Source organism: Apus apus, chromosome 2, assembly GCF_020740795.1.
Source record: "Apus apus isolate bApuApu2 chromosome 2, bApuApu2.pri.cur, whole genome shotgun sequence".
NCBI lineage: Eukaryota > Metazoa > Chordata > Aves > Apodiformes > Apodidae > Apus > Apus apus.
This window is the reverse complement of record NC_067283.1, coordinates 38,087,701-38,107,905: the sequence shown is the minus strand read 5'-3', so window position 1 is coordinate 38,107,905 and position 20,205 is coordinate 38,087,701. Positions and strand designations below refer to the sequence as shown.

Below are 20,205 nucleotides of genomic sequence, written 5' to 3'. Positions count from 1 at the left end.
AGTAAAGGAATATCAGCGTTGCAAAATCTAGCTCTCATAGCCAAGGAAAACAATAGAATATTGTTTTGTCTCTTTAGCTGGGAAGAGATGAGACTGAGGTGAACCTCACTAATGTTTACAAATATTTGAAGGGCGAGTATTAGGAGGATGGAGCCAGGCTCTTCTCAGTGATGTCCAATAATAAGACAAAGGGCAACAGGTGCAAGCTGCAGCATAGGAGGTTCCAAGTAAACGTAAGGTAAAACTTTCTCACTCTGAGGGTGACAGAGCACTGGAACAGGCTGCCCAGGGAGGTTGTGGAGTCTCCTTCTCTGGAGACATTCAAAACCTATCTGGACAACATTCCTGTGTGATGTGCCCTATGGGATCCTGCTCTGGTAGGGAGGTTGGACTAGATGATCTTTCGAAGTCCCTTCCAACCCATAACATTTTGTGATTCTGTAAATTGTCCATATTAATTTATCTTCTGTGTGCACACATACAATGGCATACAGCAATTTTTTTTCCAGTTGACTCCTAAAATCCTCACAACTAAGACTCATGACAGTGAGAGTGAGATTTGATTGAAGAGATACAACAATGCTTATGGCCCCATTTCATATTTCCCATGCAAGACTGGTAGATTTTTTTCATCTTAATCTGGATTATGCTCTTTTTTTTTTTTCCCCAAGTGTGAATTACACTCCACTACCATGTCTGGAAAGTGATTAATAGTTCCTCATCAGGTTTTCTGTACCTATTTAATATTACAGTTCTAACAGTGTGAAGGCACATGGCTACACATTGAATTACAAGGAGGAAACAACTGCCTAAATCTCACTAGGTACAAGAATAACCTAAATTGTGTCATGAACTCTGTTTTTCCAAACTTTACACTTCCTGAATTTGTGGTATTAGGGATTTTTACCATAGTTACTAGTTACTTTTTTTTACATAAACTCACATTAATTTCCCAGTTTCTTGACCATGTATGCATTAGTACACCATGATGCAATTCAGAGCTTTTAAGAGTCTGAGAACAAGACTTAGGTAAATGTAGTGTTACTTAATATTGAAATATGAAAATGTGAAAGCTCTTAACGTACTCAACTCCTTTATAGAATGACATGGGAGGAAAAGTCACAAGACAAAATAAACCCACCTGATTTTGAACATTCTAAAGATGAGGAGGATCAGCTGGAGAAGGTCCCAATTGCACTTGAAAATGATGGTTCCAAGTTAATTTCAGTTTTTTGCTCTGCGTGTCAACAACCAATATATCCATACCACCTTCTTTATCACAAAAAATCCCACAAATCCCTAGCTTTGCTAGGCTTTGATAGCCTACAAAGAAAGACTGACAAAAAAACACTTCTAGCTCAGAGACAAAAGGTCATTTCAAAATTGACCAAGACTCCTAAATATTCTGAGACACATAGGCAGAAAATTGATTATTCATTTGAATTTCTTATGAATAATCACACTGCTACATCATACTGTGATCTTGCTAATATTAACAATTCTAGTACTTCTAAGGAAGTAAATAATTCTTTAATAAAAGCATTATCAATTTGCCAAGATAAAAATTCCACATGGCAGGGAGACATGGAAGACAGATTTATTGTGCTTGACAACTATGGAAATAGGTCAGATACATGTTTTCTGGGGTTAGTTGATGGCTCTCACGGTGCGACAGCTGCAGAAACAGTTGCAGCAGAGCTTCCACTTCTGTTTCTTGACCAGCTTGCTCAAACAGATTTCTCTTACAAAAAGACTAACGATGAACAGCAAATTCTAGATTCTTTTGCCACAGTAATCAATGCAGATTACAGAGAAAAAGAGAAGATTTTCTCTGATAAACCAGACAATGACGAGACCAACAAGACTAATACTTACAAATGGATTCACAAAGCATATGCCAAGTCCTTTTGGAGAATGGATAGACTCCTACGCCTGGGAAGGAATGAGGTTTCCAAAGTTCGCTGGAGTGGCTGTTCAGCAGTTACCTGTTTGGTGGAAAGAATCCCCAGCGAAGAGACAGATGGCACTGAGGAAGAGGAAAGAAAACATTCTGAGAATAACACACAGAGTCCAATAGCCAGGACAGCAAAAGGGTTACTGCACATTGCTAATATAGGTAGGTACATTCCACACCAGGCTTTTTTTTTTTTCACTGCACAATATAAAGACAATAAATAAATAAATCTAGAGTTTTGTTAGCAGTAGATACTTAAAAATAAAAAGCTGCAATTGCTTTAACTTGAAAATCTGAAGGAGACATGATAATTTCCTTGTAACTGATAATGGGATCAGGCAGTAATTATTAAGCATATCTAATAAGTACCTTCAATATGATATTTGAGTTAAACCAATAAATTTATTAATGCAAGAGACACAGTTAAATGTTCCGTAATACACAACTGACTTCTGTAAGAGCAGGAAGGACAATTTTAGGCATTTGTTTTTTGGTGTTTGGTGTTTTGTTTTTTTTCAAATCAAGCGAAGCTTAAGGTGTCATCGCTTCAGGGCAGGCAATCCTAAATGTTTTTACTTTAAATCTGATAAATCCCTTCTGTCAACATATCATATTTAATATATGCCTTTTATTCATTTGTTTCACTGAGACTAAGCACCACCACATTTTGCTACCAGCAAACTGAAAACATGATCTGTGGGGATAATCCAAATTAATTTCGGAAATAGGATTTTGTTGTTATTGACTGTTGTTATGGAAGATCTATTCAGGCATGTCTCCTTATGAAGGAGAACCCTGCTTTGTCTTTATATGGTGTAGAAAAAACAGTTATTAAATACAACCAGAAACACTGATACATTCCTAATGCTTCTCCACCCAGTCCTGCTACATGCAACAGCTCTTGCAGTTCTTCGCAATTCTAGTCATTACATCTCCCATTTGGTGATTTTTCTTACCAGTTATGTTGCGTACATAAGACTGCCATAAGATTACAAGCTAGATGCTTGCATTCCCATAAAGGAGTACACAAGCAGAAGCAGAATTATATAAAAATAGCTGTGCGGTGAATTGATTTGTGCCTACAATTGTATTTTCCAGTGTCTCTAGCCTCTGCTTGAAGCATATTCCCAGCACTTTTCTATCACTCCCCACAGCATTACTAAGGAGGGTATCAACACTGCAACCTCCCATCAACAGGGCACTCTTCCCTCCTCAGTTAAGTGTATTCATAAAACTGCTAAGAGTTCATGTGAAATTTGTCTGAAATTAATCAGAGGGTCAAAGATCAGTAGGGAAAAGAAAAACCATTTGAGAGGCTTCATTTCTTCAGGAGGTAAACCCCCCCCCCAAAGCAAACAAACCAAAAACATATTCCACATTTGGAAAAGCTGATCCTAAATTTTTAAGAATTTTTTGCCTTAACAATAATGTACAATCCTTTGCCAGTCTGAGGAGCACTATAAACCAACTTGATCACGCACTGAGAGTGAAGTAGGTCACTGTGGTCTACCCCCTCCCTTTCCTCTCCTCCATTCTCCTGACACTTGTTGCTACAAGCCATACTATCTCTACCTCCAACAAGCATTTTTGCAGATACCAGAACTTTACTGTTATCGGTATCAGAACTGATAGTTTAGCACTAGCTCAGATATTCTTGCAGGAGATGTAGTCACACCTTTAATGGAATACAGGAGTGACTTGCAGAAAGGTTGTAGTATTTTCAAAGCTAACCAATGCTGCTTTTTTTTTTTTTTTTTACCTTACTGGGGAAGAACTCCATTTTTATTCCAATGAGCTTGAGAGGTAGGATGAAGGTAAGAAAATCTGGTAGAGAATTCATCTAACCTAAGTTTTAGGGTTCTAGTTACATGCTTCTGTTCTTCCCTCCCAGACAATGTTTTATACTGGTTGCAACTGAAGGTACTTTTAACTCAAGCTCTGCCAAGTAATTAAGGCTTGAAGTTGATCAGAGGTACTTTAAGCCTTTTAATCATGAAGTCCACATTTTTTAACCACTTCTAAATACACATTTATTGAATCTAATACACTTAGTTTTCCACCAAACGTATCACATCAAAAGAAAGATTTGCACAACATCGAGCTTCATTTTCCCCCCAGAAATGTGTTCTTACAGAAGTAGACATGTTCCTTCAGCACCACGTAAGCAACTGAAGAGGATGTTCAGATATGAGGAGCAGGAGATGGTGGCATCAGCCAGCTTTGTCTTCTTCATTTAGTCCCACATTGATAGGTCAGCTAGCTTTTGACAATTCTTTTACCTTGTCCCTGGTTTGCAAAGAAGAGACTTGCATCCAAAAGCAACTAGATTTTACTTTCTTGCAGTCAAATTGTTCCATGTGGGTTATATAAATGTGCCCTTTGTTAGGCTTACAGCTGCTGGTCTTACTCCAAGGGTTCAAAGGAAATTTTAGACAATCTTCTGGCTCTCCATGGAAGTCAGGAGGGAGCAAGCACAAGGAAACATTCACACAGCGTAACTTAAGGCATCTACATTCTGTAACCAATAAAAAAGGTGTGCCCTTCGGTTTGATATTCTGAATCACCTTCGAGAGAAATCTGCCTTCACACAAACTATTCCTAGCTGTCTCCTACATAAAACAATGCCAATACATCCCAAGAATTACAGCTACTTTATAAGCAGTGCCTACTTATACACACTTTCCAGAAATCTGTGCCCTAGTCTAGCCAGATACTAAGACGACAATATAAATGAACACACTGTGGCCAGCTTAGCATCTGGAAAGCTACCATCCCACTCGAGTTCCTTCTGCAAGACATCACTTTTGCCCTTATGCCAACACATGGGAGCAGGCCAGTAACACAAAAAACGGTCTTCCCCCTGTGTAGCCAGAGGATCTCAAACAATACATCACTTTGTTTCAGAGCTGCTTTCCTTCATGCTCTGCATTCAAGTCTGACAAGACTAGTCACCTGCAGTGTTGCAATTTTTAACACTTTTCATTCTCACCCTGCAGATTTCAAAAGCATAGAGGGAAAGAATCTATTCCTACTAAAGGAAATTAGTCCTTGACTTCTCATGATGACTGAGAGAACTTTTGCTCCCCTGGGCCCCTTAAAAAGAGGAAGAGATTTAAGGCATCATGTTAGTAAACTGTAAATTTTATATACAACGTCCAAATTATTTTCAGGTACTATAAATTTTATACTGCTAGAAATAGTCTGAACCTGAAACTTTGTGATGAGTTCATTCAGCCGTAATATTTTGCAAGCACACACTGTTCTAGGAAAAGGTAGTATTTGTGAAAAATATGTACTCTTGCTTTGAAATAAACTCAAGGTGCATCACTTCTATCTACTTTAAGCTGAAATGTCACTTAACTCCGCAGAAGAGTTTAGCTGCAGTTAAAAGAAGGTGGTTCTGGAATAGTCTTACAAATAATGGGAGGGAAAAAAAACCACAACAAACCCACAGAGAACTTTGCAGTAATACAGAACCAAATTCACTGATGGACACATTGTTGCCCGTGGCAGTAGATAATTGAACTATGACCTCAGCTTTTTATCCCAGACTGTTGCAACAGGCTGATAATGTAACAGCAGTATCTTAAAAAACATTATGCTACAATTGAAAATACTATCTTACTTCAATTTTAGGTAATGCGCATGCAGTCTTATGTAAAAATGGAAAGAGTTACTGCCTCTCAAAAGAGCACAGCACTTCTAATGTAAGCGAGAGAAGACGCATACTTCAGAATGGTGGAAACATCAGCACTAACGAACCAGACGGATTAGTAGAGGGGTACCTGAGAACTACAAGAGGTCTTGGACATCATGGAGATCCAGTACTGAAAAGATCTGTTATACCTGTACCTCATACTGCATCTGTCCCTATTGATGATACTTGTCAGTTTCTTATTTTAGCTTCTAATGGGCTTTGGGAGGTTTTGGATTGCAATGAAGTACTTACATTAACACTAACAATGTTCACTCATTACTTAAGAATGTATGAATGTATTCAACAGAACAGAACTTTCCTGTGTAAGTCTCAGGTTTTGATGCCCCTCACTGATGACAACTTAAATGACTCAAAGGCCATTAGTGATCTGCAAGATGAAACAGAGATACTATATTCCAGTAAAGACATTTTTCCCAAGGAAACTGATGACAACAAAAATCAAGCTGATCCAGAACTCTCTCTTTTCAGTAGCAATGAAGTAAGTTCACAGAACAGAGAGATAAAACAGTCTGATTCTAGCACACAAGATGGCTCTGAAGAACTGAAACACTTTGAGGACAGAGGAGTGTATCTGTCCATGAGTTTTCCGCCACAGTCACAGACTGCAGAGCAAGAAGAAACAGACACTGAAACTTTCTGCATGACAGATCCAAGTTGCACCCAAAAAAAGCAGCAAGAGAATGTACTGGCAGTAGGGTCTGAAGACTGGAAACAGCCCCCAAAAGATACAAATGCATGCTTATCTAACTATGACTCTGGTCCACAACTGGCAGAAAAAATTGACTCCAACACATGTTGTGACAAACCTGCAGGTTACACTGGTCAAGAACTGCTGGAGACTGCATCACCAGTGGGTTCTAAATCACCACCGCATTTTGAAGAGGACACAAACATACACCCATCCAATTGCGATTCACAAACTGCAGAAAGAGGCAGGGCCACTTGTGGAACAGTCCACAACAATGCAGCAAGCTACATCAGTGAACAACTCGTAAAGACTGCATTAGCTGCAGGTTCAACAGATAACGTTACCGTTTTGGTTGTGCTCCTGAATGGATGTGATAAGATACCAAATTACCTCAACATTTAGAAAGTTATCATAAGATAACTAGAGTGCCACAGCAAATACAGTACAAGCTCGTATTTAGCTGTGTCACAAAATGACTTAATTTTAAACACTGACCCATATAGCAAAACAGACATCTTGTCTGGAACTGTGCAAATGCAATAAAACCTTATGTAACTCTCAATAAGAAACAGTAATCAAAAATCTTTTTTTTTTTCTTCTTAAACCACTTTATTCAAACCTGAGCACCTCAATATAAAACTAAACACTGGTGAACTGTCATTATCCTTGCTAAACCAGATTACTGCAAATTTAAAATCTGCACAAGTTTCTGCTATCAGTTCAACATTTAAATAGACTAATTAATCTCTTCTGACACACTTGGTAGATTTCATATAATGAAAATAACTAAAAGAATTAGTGCAATATACTGGACAGATCAAAATCAAATGTACTTTGGAAAACAAAGTTGCAAAGTTCATTACTGACAGACAGCAGTACTTATGTTACAGATACAGGAGCATCATTTATTACTGTTCTAGCCATAAAGGAAGAACTCCGAACCCCCTTTGATTAGAGAGGAAAAAAATTAGCTTTAAGTAACTGTACATTCTGTATACCTTTAAGCAACTCTTAAATATTACAGAAAATTTTAAACAAATGTAGACTACAATGCAGAGTACCTATTTACAGTACATTAATATCCAAATTTAAAATCAAATTGGATGTACATAATTGTTAGTGCACTATTTTTTCTCCTTCAGGTAAGAAAGAAACTGTAATGGCCAGCAATGATCAAAACCAAGAAATAAGTCACAGACACCAGGTTTGTTGTGGTTTTACTTGAAGAGCTCTTACAGTTTGTAGAAGAAAAAAAAGGAAATCTAAGTCATAAAGTTGCCCAGAGAAGCTGTGGATGTCCCCTCCCTGGAAGCATTCAAGGCCAGGTTGGATGGAGCTTTGAGCAACCTGGTCTAGGGGAAGGTGTCCCTGCTCATGGCAGGGGGGTCGGAACTAGATGGTTTTTAAGGTCCCTTCCAACCCAAACCATTCTATGATTCTATGAAGTTTAACTTACTGGTCTGTACCCTCTGGACAGATCAGAAATGAAGTTAAAACTTGATTTATCACTAATTCATTTAGATAAGTAACTGGGTTGATATAATTTACATACAGTGTAACAATTAAACTCCACTTTCCTGCAAGCATAGGGTTCTTAAAATTGTAAATGCAAGTATTATTTGTAATTATATCATTAAACTATGGAATGTATAACTAAACAGTGGATACCTGCAGAAACAATCAGTTGCGTCAATACTGTGAATAAGTTTAAGTAATTTTTAGACCGTGTTTCTAAAAAGGTTTTAAAGCACAACTGAGAATTACAAAAACTCCCAATTCTATTTATTATAAGAGCAATCAGTATTGAGGCTACAGGAACTGGCCAGTTAGGTCCACAGAAAGTAGTTCTTCTACACCCCTAATGGTAAGTGATTTTCAAAACCTTTCAACCGGAGGAAGTTTATTCCGCTTCCATCTCTCCTCTATTGCTGAACCATTACAGCCAGTGGTGGATACATGCATGTTAAAATTTTAGGTCAAAAGTAAACTCTGTATCATGAACTTGACTATTATCATAAGTCTCTTCGGTGTTTGGAAGCTGTGCTGGGCCAGGTTAAGCACTCCAATTCCATGGTTATTAACAGTTAGGAAGCAGAAGAATATTCAGAACAGTTTGAAGCAATTGATGTTTTAGTTACTACAACATTGACTCTTGGGTGGTTGTGTGGGTTCAGTAAGGTCTACTCCTCTTCCTCTGGCAGAGCTGGCTCCTGCATTCTGTGGTTCATTCTTGGGCAATTTTTTTGCTATAAAATCAACAATAAATAAAAGTTAAAACTGAGAGTGAACTAAGATTAAATCACCTGAATTCACACAGTCAACACTTTATTATTCTATAAGCATATCGATAAAATCACTATAATATCTGATTTCATTTAGTACACTGGTAATAAAAGAAGTTAAGGCACTTAACTTCTTAATGTTTGACTACCTTATCTATGATTTTCAAGAGTGAAATGCATTAGTAAATCTAGCAGTAAAATGTATCTGCACAGGTATGCTATGCCAGTAAATAATGGCTCTTCTGGGAATCCACCTACACAAACAGGCTTTAAGATCAGGATGTTAGTGCTGAAAGATACAGAAAGACTGAAAAGGCAGAAAACAGAGGCAGAAATGGGTCAAACCTCTGCCGAGCTAGCTAGCCCAAACAAGTACTTGCATACAACATACAAAATGGCGCCCTAGCACTAGATTAAGCCTCTCTCTTTTTTTTTTTTTTTTTTTTTTTTAAGCTGTCTCTTCTCTCTAGCTCTTAGGTGTTAACTGACTGTGATAATGTCTTTGTTGTTCTTTTAACTCGAGGGTACCTCCTCGGTCCTGACATAAAAAAATAAGGGTGACAAATGTTACCCTTCTGAGCAGTACCTCCTCTTGGCTTTCTCTCCATCAGGAGGTTGCTAAAATCTACAAAGAAGGATTTTTGTGGGGCTCTCTTGCCCAATTACCAGGACTCAACCATCCCAGTTCTACAGTTTGGTTGCATGCTTTGACTACCAAGTAATTTATTTGGCCAGCTTTCTAAAGAACAACTTCTTCTAAAAAGGAATGAAATGCAAGTATAGCAGCCAGAAAACCAGCAGAGTACACAACAACAAGATGTGCTGTGGTGACAGATCATCTCATCTAGGCTCTCTTTTCCACAAAAGGTTGAACCAGATGATCTTTTGAGGTCACTTCCAATCTGGACTGTTCTACAATTCTATGACAGAAGAAAGTGTTCACATGGTACTAAGCTGCTGAGAGAGTACAAAGGGACAAAGCACCAGAGAAAAATGTCTTCCAAGCACTGTTGAATTATGGTTGATATAACAAATTACAGCCCAAATTATAAGATTTTAGGATTATTTTTTTTTTAACAAGATGTAAATGGCACCTTTAAACAAATTAATTCTGAATTTTCAACAGAACAGCCTAATTGAGTATTTCTGTATCATTAAATGCAGGCCTACCTCAAGTTTTTATGAGAAAAAGATATTCTCCACTCACAGTTGTGTGTTCCTCTCCCAAGTATTTGTATTTAATATGAAGCAAGTACTCATTATAAAGGGTTGCTATAGTGATAATTTCATTTACATCTGCTGGAAGTTTGAACCACACCACAAATTACATTCTGCTTTACTGACTTAGAAAGCAGACTATATGAGCTATTTAGAAACATTCAACTTTGATAGCCATGCTGCTTTTCACGAAAAGAGGTGGGATAGAGATGTCACTTTAGTGCAAAATACTCAACAGCATTAATAAGGTTATTTGACACTATACATTACTATTGCCCAGTAGCAGAGCCACTACTGTCTTTAAGGCTATTACTAAATAGATTGGTGACCAAGCTAAAAATGCAGGATTTTTCCTCCACTTTCAAAATGTTATTAACAATGAAATACAATTTTGTGCCTATTAATGGAAATAACAAATTTTCTTAATAATTTATACTTACTATTCTATGTTAGTATGTTTACAGAAATCCCTAAGGTTATACTAGGGATAAAAATATTTTAGTAAATTTACTTTTCACATCAAATGTCCTTTACTTATACTTGGACTTTGGCTATAGGCACACTGTCATCTTTGGCACAATTTTTTGGATTTCAGGTAGTGTGTTTGAAATTCAAACAAAATTTTTACACTGAAGAGTATTTAGCAAATATTTTGTTTCGACTAAAATGAATACTTGACTTTTTTTAGCAAGTCCATTACCATTCTCCCACTTCAATTAGCACTGTCTCATAAAAGGTACATTATTCCAGATTCTGCACCTATCCAAGGCAATGTGGAACCTGCTGCAAGTAACATGACACCAAAAGGCACGCATTCATATGTTTTCACTTACATTCTTACGCTAATTTGATTAACAAATGCCAAGTACATCTTACAATTAAGAAAAGCTGTGTAACGCCTTTTATGGTTACCTATACCATGGGAAAGGAGGGGTTTTTGTATGTAACCACTAAAGCTTAATTTTGCTTGAACTTGAAGCAGTACAATTTTTCATCAAAACAGGCACGTGCATCTTCCTGACAAGAGTTCAAAAGTAACCAACCTTAGCTATTCCAAGTTAATCTAAGTGGTTTGGTGTTTGACAGCAGACCTGTACAACTGTGCCTAAAGTAAGTTTCTGACTTCTGAACATCAAAGAGGCTATGAAAGGGCCCAAAGAAACTTTAGTGCCAGAAATAATTCAGGTGAAAAACAAACATCTTGGTTCTGGAAAATTATAATGGTATGAATCTCATTAAAACAATTCCCTTACATTTTCAATTTGTTAGTAAACTCACCAATTGCCATGAATATTTCATTTACATTCATAGATGTTTTGGCAGACGTCTCCATGAACAATAAGCTGTTGTCATCTGCATAAGCTTGTGCTTCCTGAAAGTTACAATAAGAATGCATTACTTCATTAAAAAAAATAAAATTAAACATCACAGTAATTGTACATTATACTTTCATTGCTAGTAAGGGACAATTTCCATACTATTTTCAAAGAGAGAATGCTTGTTGAAACACTCATGTGACAATGTTTTATTCATCAGCTATGAAGAAGTTACGATTCCATTAAGCAACTAAACTTTTAGAAATGCAATCTTAAAAATCATACTCAACTTCAAAAATACCCAGACAGAAAAATCTCAGGCGAAACTAAATAATAAATAAAAAACATTTATTAAAAAGAAAACCCTGATCCAGAACACCAGCTGTAATAGCAACAACAAATAAGCTCCAGGAAGTGCCATGAAATGGCAGAAAGTTTATTACACTGGAAAGACATTAGTCGGTGAACTATCTTGAATCTTTCAATCATTGAGGCAGATGGATCAGAACAGTTTAATTATACTACCAGAAACTCACAATTATAAAACAAATAACCGGTTTTAAATACCTTGTCACATTATCTCTTTTCAGTCTGAAATTCAATCTGAAATATACTGTTGATAAAAAGCTTCCTACTTTTGCCACTTCCTGTTAGCCAGTTCAGCTAAGAACCCCCAGCTTCTTATGATTAAGTGCCTTTGCAGCCAATACGAAATCTGCAAAAAGGCAAACTATCGAATACCTACGAAAAAAATTAGACAGCATTCTATATTCATTATCTGTGTAGCTGTATCTGAAATAACACACTAATACCTAGAAATCTAACGTGTGCTTTGCAATGAGAAAGGATTGTCAAACCTGCCAGAAGCCCATTAAATCCACACTAAAAAAAAACCAAAACCAACAACATTTGAAAAATATTAAGATTGTAATGGTTCAAAAAATAGTAAAGGTAGCCCTAATTCAGTGATTGAATTTTCAGTGATTGGAGTTTTTGACTGCACACATATATGAAATTTCTGTTAAATACCTAATTTTTTGTAAAACACCAAGATCCTCTGTCATATAGCTTTATGTTTTAATTGACATGGATGTATAAAATTAGAGAACCAAGGTGGTGAATTCTGGCAGAAAAATACTGAAATCACTGCTAAACTTCAGTCTGACTCCTATAGTTACTATACACAGCAGTATCTTACACAGTAACACCAAATTCATTCTGTTATGGTTTTAGTCTGTATGACTAATAAATACAGTTTTAAGAAAAATTAAATCAATCATGAATAGACCAAACCCACTTGAGTAATTGATTTTGGAAGCCATTTTCTGTTTACTTGGTTAAACTTTCTAGAAGATAAAATACAGCAGTGAAAGCACAGATATCTCCACTGAACCAAAAAGAATGCCATGAAAAGCACAATTAAAACCTGAACACTGCTTCAACAGTATAGTCTAAGCAAGTTAAGCACATCAATCAGGTTTGTATTATCCAATAATCAAAACTCTCCTGCTGACAAGTCAGAGAATGGTTTGAACTGAGAGCTACTGTGATCTCATTCATTGAAACTTGTTATTAGTAATTTCAAGCAAAAGACAGGAAGACATCACTTCAAAGAACAGAAATTCAATTAGGCTTAAAGATATGCAAATAAATTAGTTATTCCTCAAAGTCTAACAATTATTCAAAAAAGTCTATTGCTACATAACACTTCTACAAAAATAGATTTTTCAGTAGCATGTATAATTTAAATAATCTCAGTTAATGTTTATACTAAACAGCATGGCCTCTTTAAGAACTAGCTATGCTATGCATATACGCTCCTCCTAGGTTTATTTACCGTCTATTCCAACAAAATTCTCTAAACAGAAGTTATTTACATACCTGGAAATCCACAGCTCTTTTGTTAGCTAGATCAGCTTTGTTTCCAGCTAAAGCTATTACGATGTTGGGACTTGCTTGTCGCTGAAGTTCTTTGACCCAATTTTTCGCTCTGGCAAACGACTCCTGTTAATGGTTACAAAATGATGCAACTGAGTTTTATCATCCTTTTGTGCTCACCTATTATCCCAATCTCTGTTACCTATACAGGGCTGCTACTTTTGTCCAAAGTCACACTCTGACCTGCCAATTAAGTTTTCTAAATGAAAAATTCCTACCTTAGATCTTAAATCTGCTTAGTTGGGATAATGTTGAAAAGGTAAGTGAAGATAGGGAGATCTTTACATAAACAGAGTAAGGAAAAAGAAGTGGTTAAGAGAGAATAGAAGTTTTAATTTCTCCCCTAGAAGAATCTAGTTTACGAACAGCTGTATTGAAAGGGTCTCAAAACTCTAATTACTGAGCACCGTTCATTATAGTACAGGATTCCTGGGTTTTCAGAAAGTTTTGGGTTTTAAGTCTCACTTTATCAAAAACAAGTGAAGCTTACCTGATGTAAGTTCAAATAAAAAGGAAATCAAACAACCTCAGGTTTTGCTTTCAATGGCTTGTGCTACTTGTCAAATCCTTATCGTTAACTTGCAATAATACCATGTTAAAATAATGTATTTCATTATCAGAAATAAATGGCCACCAGCAAAGTTGTGAGAGTTAACAGCTCAAATCTGGCTAACAGATTTAAAGGTGGGTTTGAAACACTTTGAGAAAATAATTTTCTTTCACTTAAAAAAAAAATACAATTTAGCTTTACCTAGCCCAATATGAAATGAGCAACCTGATATAGTGAAATATGTCCCTGTTTATGGCAGAGGGAGTTGGACTTGATTACCTTTAAAGGTCCCTTCCAACTCAAATCATTCTATGACCCTACAAAATGATGTATTGAGTCACACAACTCAATGACAAAAATTAAAGAAAGATCAATGTAAGACTGGTAAGTTCCAAATCCCCATTGTGCCTCTCTAATAGAGTGCTTACCTCATTTGTAATGTCGTATACCACTATAGCTGCTTGCGCTCCTCTGTAGTACATGGGTGCTAAACTGTGGTACCGCTCTTGCCCAGCTGTATCCCAAATTTCAAATTTTACCGTCGTATCATCGAGACATACAGTCTGGGTTAGAAAAGCAGCTACAAAAAAGACAGAGGTGCTGAAACCAGAAGTCTGCTTATATGTCTATATTATTTTAAAATCATTTTTACGGAGATGCAAATATAATTTCCTTAAACAATTCAAACCCATTATTAAAATATAGCAGGTTCAAAGCAAGCATTAGCTTATAGACTGTAACAGAACAGTTAAAAAATCACTCTTCTTCAAGTTAAATACTTAAGAAAGTAACCAGTGGAAATAATTTATTTATTTTTTGTAATAATGAATTTGAACAAGCACAAGCCTTCTTCTCTTAGTTCTTCTAGATACATTTCATCCTTCTTCAACAGACTATACACAATACCAGTAACAGCATGCCATCATGCTATAATCCAGCAGTTCAGATATTTACAGTTCTACACATTTACATTACTTGAATAGTATCTTAAAGATTTGATTTTCAGCTCCTGACAATGCCACCTCAGCTAATTGGTATGGAAGAAAGAATCACTTCTCAAAAGTTCTTGTTCTTAAAGCAGACATTTTTTTTAATTTGCAAGTGATCTCAAAAATTATTTTCAGCATCATTTTGACAGCCTGCGGTTTCAGAGAAACTTTTATCACTGCCACTAGAGCTGAATGCATTATCATAAATAATGATCTTCTCATTACAGAAAGCAGTAACTTATTTCAAGTCTTCAGTTACTCCCAGTAAACATTTCCCAATCAGATTAAGGTACATTTTAGAAATACAGAGGTGAGTACCCACAAAATATAGAAATCCAGATTACAAAACTAAGCTAGAATCTGAATAATTTCTTCAGGAACAACACACTGAAAAGCAAGATTTCCTGCTACTGGGTTCTCTTAACCCTCTAAGTCTTAACTCATCCATCTGTTCTACTTTAGTTTTTGAAGTTTAAAAAAAGCACACAATTATTACAGTGGTCTGACAAGCTGTCTGCATCACCTGCTTTATAGTCATGTTGTTTGCCCAGTTACAGCAAATACACTGCAGAAAATCAAACAACTCCAACAATTTAGATGGAAGTTTGTGCAATCCAGCATAATGCTTGGAGCAGTTTTTCCAGACACAACACACATTTAGTGAAATACTGTGGACTGGCTTGTCCTTGCTCCTTCCACAATCAATGAACAAGAACAACAAAAAAAACTTAAGACCTTTTGCTAGATGAAACACTGAGAAACCCCTCTACTCGGCTGAATGGGGGACTCCCACCACTGAACATAACAACAGATTGTAGCTGATTTAAATCTAATCTCTGAAGAGACAATGACCCATAACCTTTGCATACCTGGGATGTTACCCTGTCACACATATTCCAAGACATTATAGCCTATGCATCATTTCAAAACTGCTGCAACTTTCAACTCAATTTCAGTAAACCAAAAGCAAGTCAATCTTGCTTTACAAAGGGCACTGTAACTAACATACTGAAGCTGACTAGTTAAGTGGTCAGGTGCTCCTGCTTCAGGGGTATTAACATCCATCACAGATGAGCAGGCAGAGTAGAGAAGGTAAAGGCTTTGATCTTCCAATGTTAAATCACCATAAATCTCTCTAAATGCTAAATATCCTATCACCAGTAAAACAGGCTCCTCTTGGTAGCTCCCCAGACAGTCCAGAATCAAAATAAAGAGAAAAAAACATACATTTTGCATCAGACTAAGTGCTTCCTCCTTAGAATCATTTCAATATTAGACTTCCCCAAGGCAGAGACAAGATGTTAAACAAGTGGAGTCTGAAGTTCTTAACATTCTCTTCAACAGAAGAATGTACTTTCACACCATAAACAAAGGAACAGTATCCAGGAAGAGAACTGAAATGAGTTTTATTCTATGACATCCTCTTTTTTTTGAAAGCAACATTTCAACCGCCATAAAATGCCAGTTAATTTCTACAAACAAGGTAACTTTCTTCTATCTTGCAAGGCCATAATAAATTGACAATTAATCAGCTTTGGTAATTATCTGAAAGCTTATCATCCTTAACAACCATACTTTTTGTCTTAAGCAATCAACAGGCATTGCTACACTAGTCTGAAGTGGCAAAACCATACCACCACCACCCAACACATCTGCCTTTAACTGTGCTCTCTTTCAGATGTTTTTATTCAGATCCACAATGCACATAAGCTCCTCTTTGTTAAAAGGCCCCTCTGTATAGAAAAAAAATTGTGCCTAAGGCAGCTACAAGCTACTGTTAGACAGTGTTCTCTATAGAAAATTTTTTCTGATCCCAACATTGCTGCATTTAGTATCTCTCTGCTGTATGATATGGCATTTCCTTGTTTCTATTTTATATAGAACAGGCACAAGTTAATACAGAGATTATATTAAACTCCACATATATGAACTTGAACTTAAGCCATTGTTTAACCTTTGTATAAATTTTCAAGTGTAACAGAGTTTGTTATCCCTTGTTCTACCCAGACACTAAAAAAGAGAAAAAACAAAAAAGTGGGTTAAATGATTAAATGAATTGGAGAACACTGATCTCCTATTGCAACTGAACAATGAATTTCACTTAATTAAAAACCATGTTGATATTGGGAAGGTAATTCACTATAGATCTTTGAGTATGCTCTCCATATTACCATACAGCTGTAGGAGATACTACAGAAACCTTTCACACTTAACATCTATTCTAAAGCCATTATAAAATGCACAAAACCAGAAGCGAACATTAGTAAGACTGCTAAAGGAGGAAAAAAAAGTAGTTCTCCATTTATGCTGACAGATACACAAAATAAATACACCTAACCGCTAGAAATAGGGGAATAAAGCGATGCAATGAAATTCAGCTTGCACTTATTACCCCAAGCTTTGGAGATTTATTACATTTCAACAAGTGTTCATATGCTAAGACACCTACACACCACTGAAAGGGCTTCACAAACATAACAAAGAAACACACTGATTCATGCAAGCAGCAAAAGGGTCTACTAGAGAATATTTATCAATCCATAAAATGCATAATTTGCTTAAGTCTATATGTTTTCAGATAAGTTCAAATTTATCCAAGGAGCAATGTAGCTCAAAACACGAACAACTTCAAAAACCAATAGAACAGAATAAAATTGACAGGAGAGGGAAAACATTATGTTCACAGTTAAACAGATTACTTTTTTTAAATTCTAGTTAGCTAGCACCCATTTTGTTTGAAGTCACAAAATGTAAAACCAGCACACTAAATTCTGTGATTGCTAACAAAGAAAGCTATATCCAGAAATGCAGCAAGTTCTGCCAAATCAAAAGCAAAACCAGGATGCATAAATGACAACAAAAACTTCCTGGAAGATGCAGCACTTTGTTTTCAGAGAAACTCAATTCTTAATTCTCACTGAGCAGTTATTTAATGCATTAAGCATACAGCACAACTAGAACAGCCACACATACATCAACAAACAAAATGTAACATTAAGCTCTGCTTCAAAACAATCCAGTTCAAGCCACATTTGCTATCTCCATTTGACAGGGATGTTTTCTACAGCCTTGTGTAAACTACAACTTTTAGCTCAGAAAGTTACAGGTCTCACTTAGAGACACAGGGCTCAGATTTGAACCTTGCTGTCACTGACCCATTCTAGATGTGCCATTACATTCAAGGTTATCAAGGGCAAAGATAATATAAACTCAATGTAAAATAAATCACTGGGATAACTTTCTCACCTCCAATCGTACTTTCTTGAAACTCATGAAACTGTCCTTTTACAAAGCGAAGCACCAAACTTGATTTGCCGACTGCAGACTCTCCTAAAAGTACTAGTTTGAACTGGCAAATTTTACTTCCAGCATTTGGCCCGTTGGGTCTTGTTGCTCCTCGATTGGCCATGCCCAAATTAGAAAGAAGTCCTTTGTTTCAAGAGCTTGAAAGCAAGTTCCAGGATTCAGATCTCAGCGGCACTTCTGCCAGTAACAATCTGTTTAGGAAAAAGATGGTGGTATTAGATTCACAAACCAAGTAAGAAAAATCTAATTCACTAATGCAACATGGATTACATCTAACTTGTCCTAATATTTACCAAAGTCAATAAATAGTCCAGAGTACAGCTACTACCACTGTTAAGATGTCAAGTCTACAAAAGAAAACTATGACAAATGAAGCAGTTACCTTCTTCAATATCTAGTCCTCCCATTAAAGGTTCAAATTAGGACATTAAAACCCAATTATGTTTCTTCTTGCAAGACTTCAGTATCTTATTTTTTAACACACCAAAAATTAAATATGACACAACAGATTCAGATTTTTCCATTATGGGTAAAATAGAAAATGACAATTTTTTTCAGTAATTTTTGCTATTACTAAGAAATATTCTCAAGTCAGCACCACTAAAGCATGCCAAAAAGATCAGGGAACTAGGAAAACTCAATCAACACATCAAATTCTTTGCAAGCATACTTAATCATTCACTTGTATCACGTATACCAAATGCAATTTCCCTAGATAAATGTACAGAAGACTGTGAAGCACAAATCATTAATAGCTTCTCTAGTTAACAACTGCACTTAAGAAGAAAAAAACAAAGCTTTCTGGATTGTCTTGAACAGTAAGAACTCCAGATCACCATGTGCAAGCCACTAGAGAACTATCTTCTTGTGGTAAACTGGTATTTCTAACACTAATACACGTCCTACCAGATAAGTCTTCACCACAGAGATCTTTGTTAACAAGTATGAACCCTGTATTCCTTAGTCCGCTTTCTCACCTTTCACAGGTGAAATCACAGTATTTATTAATAAAACCAGGGAAGCCTTTAGACTCTGCTGGTAACACTTCTGAACCTAAGATTTATACTTTCATATGCATAACAATGGAGATCACATCTTTTGCAAGAAGGCATTGCTGTATGAAAGACTGGCATAACTTTCTCTATTCTCCTTCCTCCCTTACAAACTCATGCAATAAAAGAGAAAGAAATCTTAGCATTATTATTTCAACAATGTAACAGTTGAAAAGCTGGCATTTTATTTTTCACTGTAAGCAGAACTTGGATGCAGGTCTTAGAAAAAAATATTTTCAATATCTGAAAGACTATTTGCTCGATTTGCTCCTTTTCCCATACCACTCCAAGTAATTTAGCTTATTCCAAGTAGGATATTCCAATCCTGTCTGTCTTGACTTTCTATCCTGTTTGACTATTATGATAGCCTTAAAACAAGAGATATTTGTACAACATGATCTAATAAATATCAAATTTTAGATATATGTTCTTAGAAACACATGAAAGTGTACCACAGTGAAAGGATGAAGCAAAAGAGCCCCTGCATATCCCACAACCATTATTATTAACTACTATGATAATTAAATATTAAAATTATTACTCATTAATTTTGGTTGAATATTTTACAATCTAGGAATGGATCCAGTTATTTTAAAATGCCAGATCTTCCATCTTACAGCATAAAACAATTCATGCAGAGCTGGTTTGTCAGTTCTCAGGCAAGACTCTTTCCCTCCTGCATGTGCTGCTGAGATTACACCTCAGAAGTTGTGGAGCAACTTTGTATAAAAAAAGATCAGTGACAACAGTTAATCTCTCCCTAATTATACTCTGAGAGAAAGCAGCAAGGCATAGCCAAAATACAGGTAGCTCAGAATACTGTTAGCCATTTATTTATCTTTTGGTTTGGAAAAATAATGACAAAATGAAGTCACTTTTGTTTTAAAACAAAGACCATCTACTTGCTGTAGCATTCTATCTAGTGTGTCTGGATAACCATGAAATAATTTAAAACCCGTTAATCTTATTTCATCCAATGTTTTTCTAGACTCTGAAGCAGTAATGAAGCCATAAGGTCTACACCCAATTACCATGCAAGTTAGTGTTCTTTCAAGCAAGTGACTTCTAGATGACACAGAGTGAGGAAATCAGCCCACCACACTGGTTACTCTCTATGACTGCTTTTTGGCTTCCTGCCTCTCATACTGAGAGCAAAAGGAGACAAAACAGAAGAACAGGCAAGACTGATTTAAC

General features: G+C 36.2%; 2 protein-coding genes across 2 annotated transcripts in view; one reads left to right on the top strand and one right to left on the bottom strand.

Moving 5' to 3' along the window:
• Window positions 1-986: 986 nt before the first annotated feature.
• On the top strand, window positions 987-6,762 carry PP2D1 (protein phosphatase 2C like domain containing 1). The gene is made up of 2 exons (XM_051609820.1): window positions 987-2,116; window positions 5,591-6,762. Exons 1-2 carry the CDS (start codon window positions 1,102-1,104, stop codon window positions 6,760-6,762), a joined length of 2,187 nt encoding a protein of 728 aa, XP_051465780.1. The 5' UTR covers window positions 987-1,101.
• RAB5A (RAB5A, member RAS oncogene family) overlaps window positions 3,959-20,205 on the bottom strand; it is a 19,323-nt gene continuing 3,076 nt past the window's right edge. Inside the window, exons 2-6 of the mRNA XM_051609819.1 lie at window positions 17,900-18,150; window positions 14,093-14,244; window positions 13,058-13,180; window positions 11,139-11,232; window positions 3,959-8,606 (exon numbers count right to left, since the gene is read on the bottom strand). Of these exons, the coding sequence (XP_051465779.1) occupies window positions 8,491-8,606; window positions 11,139-11,232; window positions 13,058-13,180; window positions 14,093-14,244; window positions 17,900-18,062 (648 nt within the window). The 5' untranslated portion in view covers window positions 18,063-18,150 and the 3' untranslated portion in view covers window positions 3,959-8,490. The remainder of the gene's footprint in view (window positions 8,607-11,138; window positions 11,233-13,057; window positions 13,181-14,092; window positions 14,245-17,899; window positions 18,151-20,205) is intronic.

Bases quoted from the DNA above. Each gene is read 5' to 3' on its own strand.
- PP2D1 (XM_051609820.1), top strand. From the start codon at position 1,102: ATGACATGGGAGGAAAAGTCACAAGACAAAATAAACCCACCTGATTTT. The intron at 2,117-5,590 runs GTAGGTACATTC...CTTCAATTTTAG, and splicing joins ACTGCACATTGCTAATATAG to GTAATGCGCATGCAGTCTTA.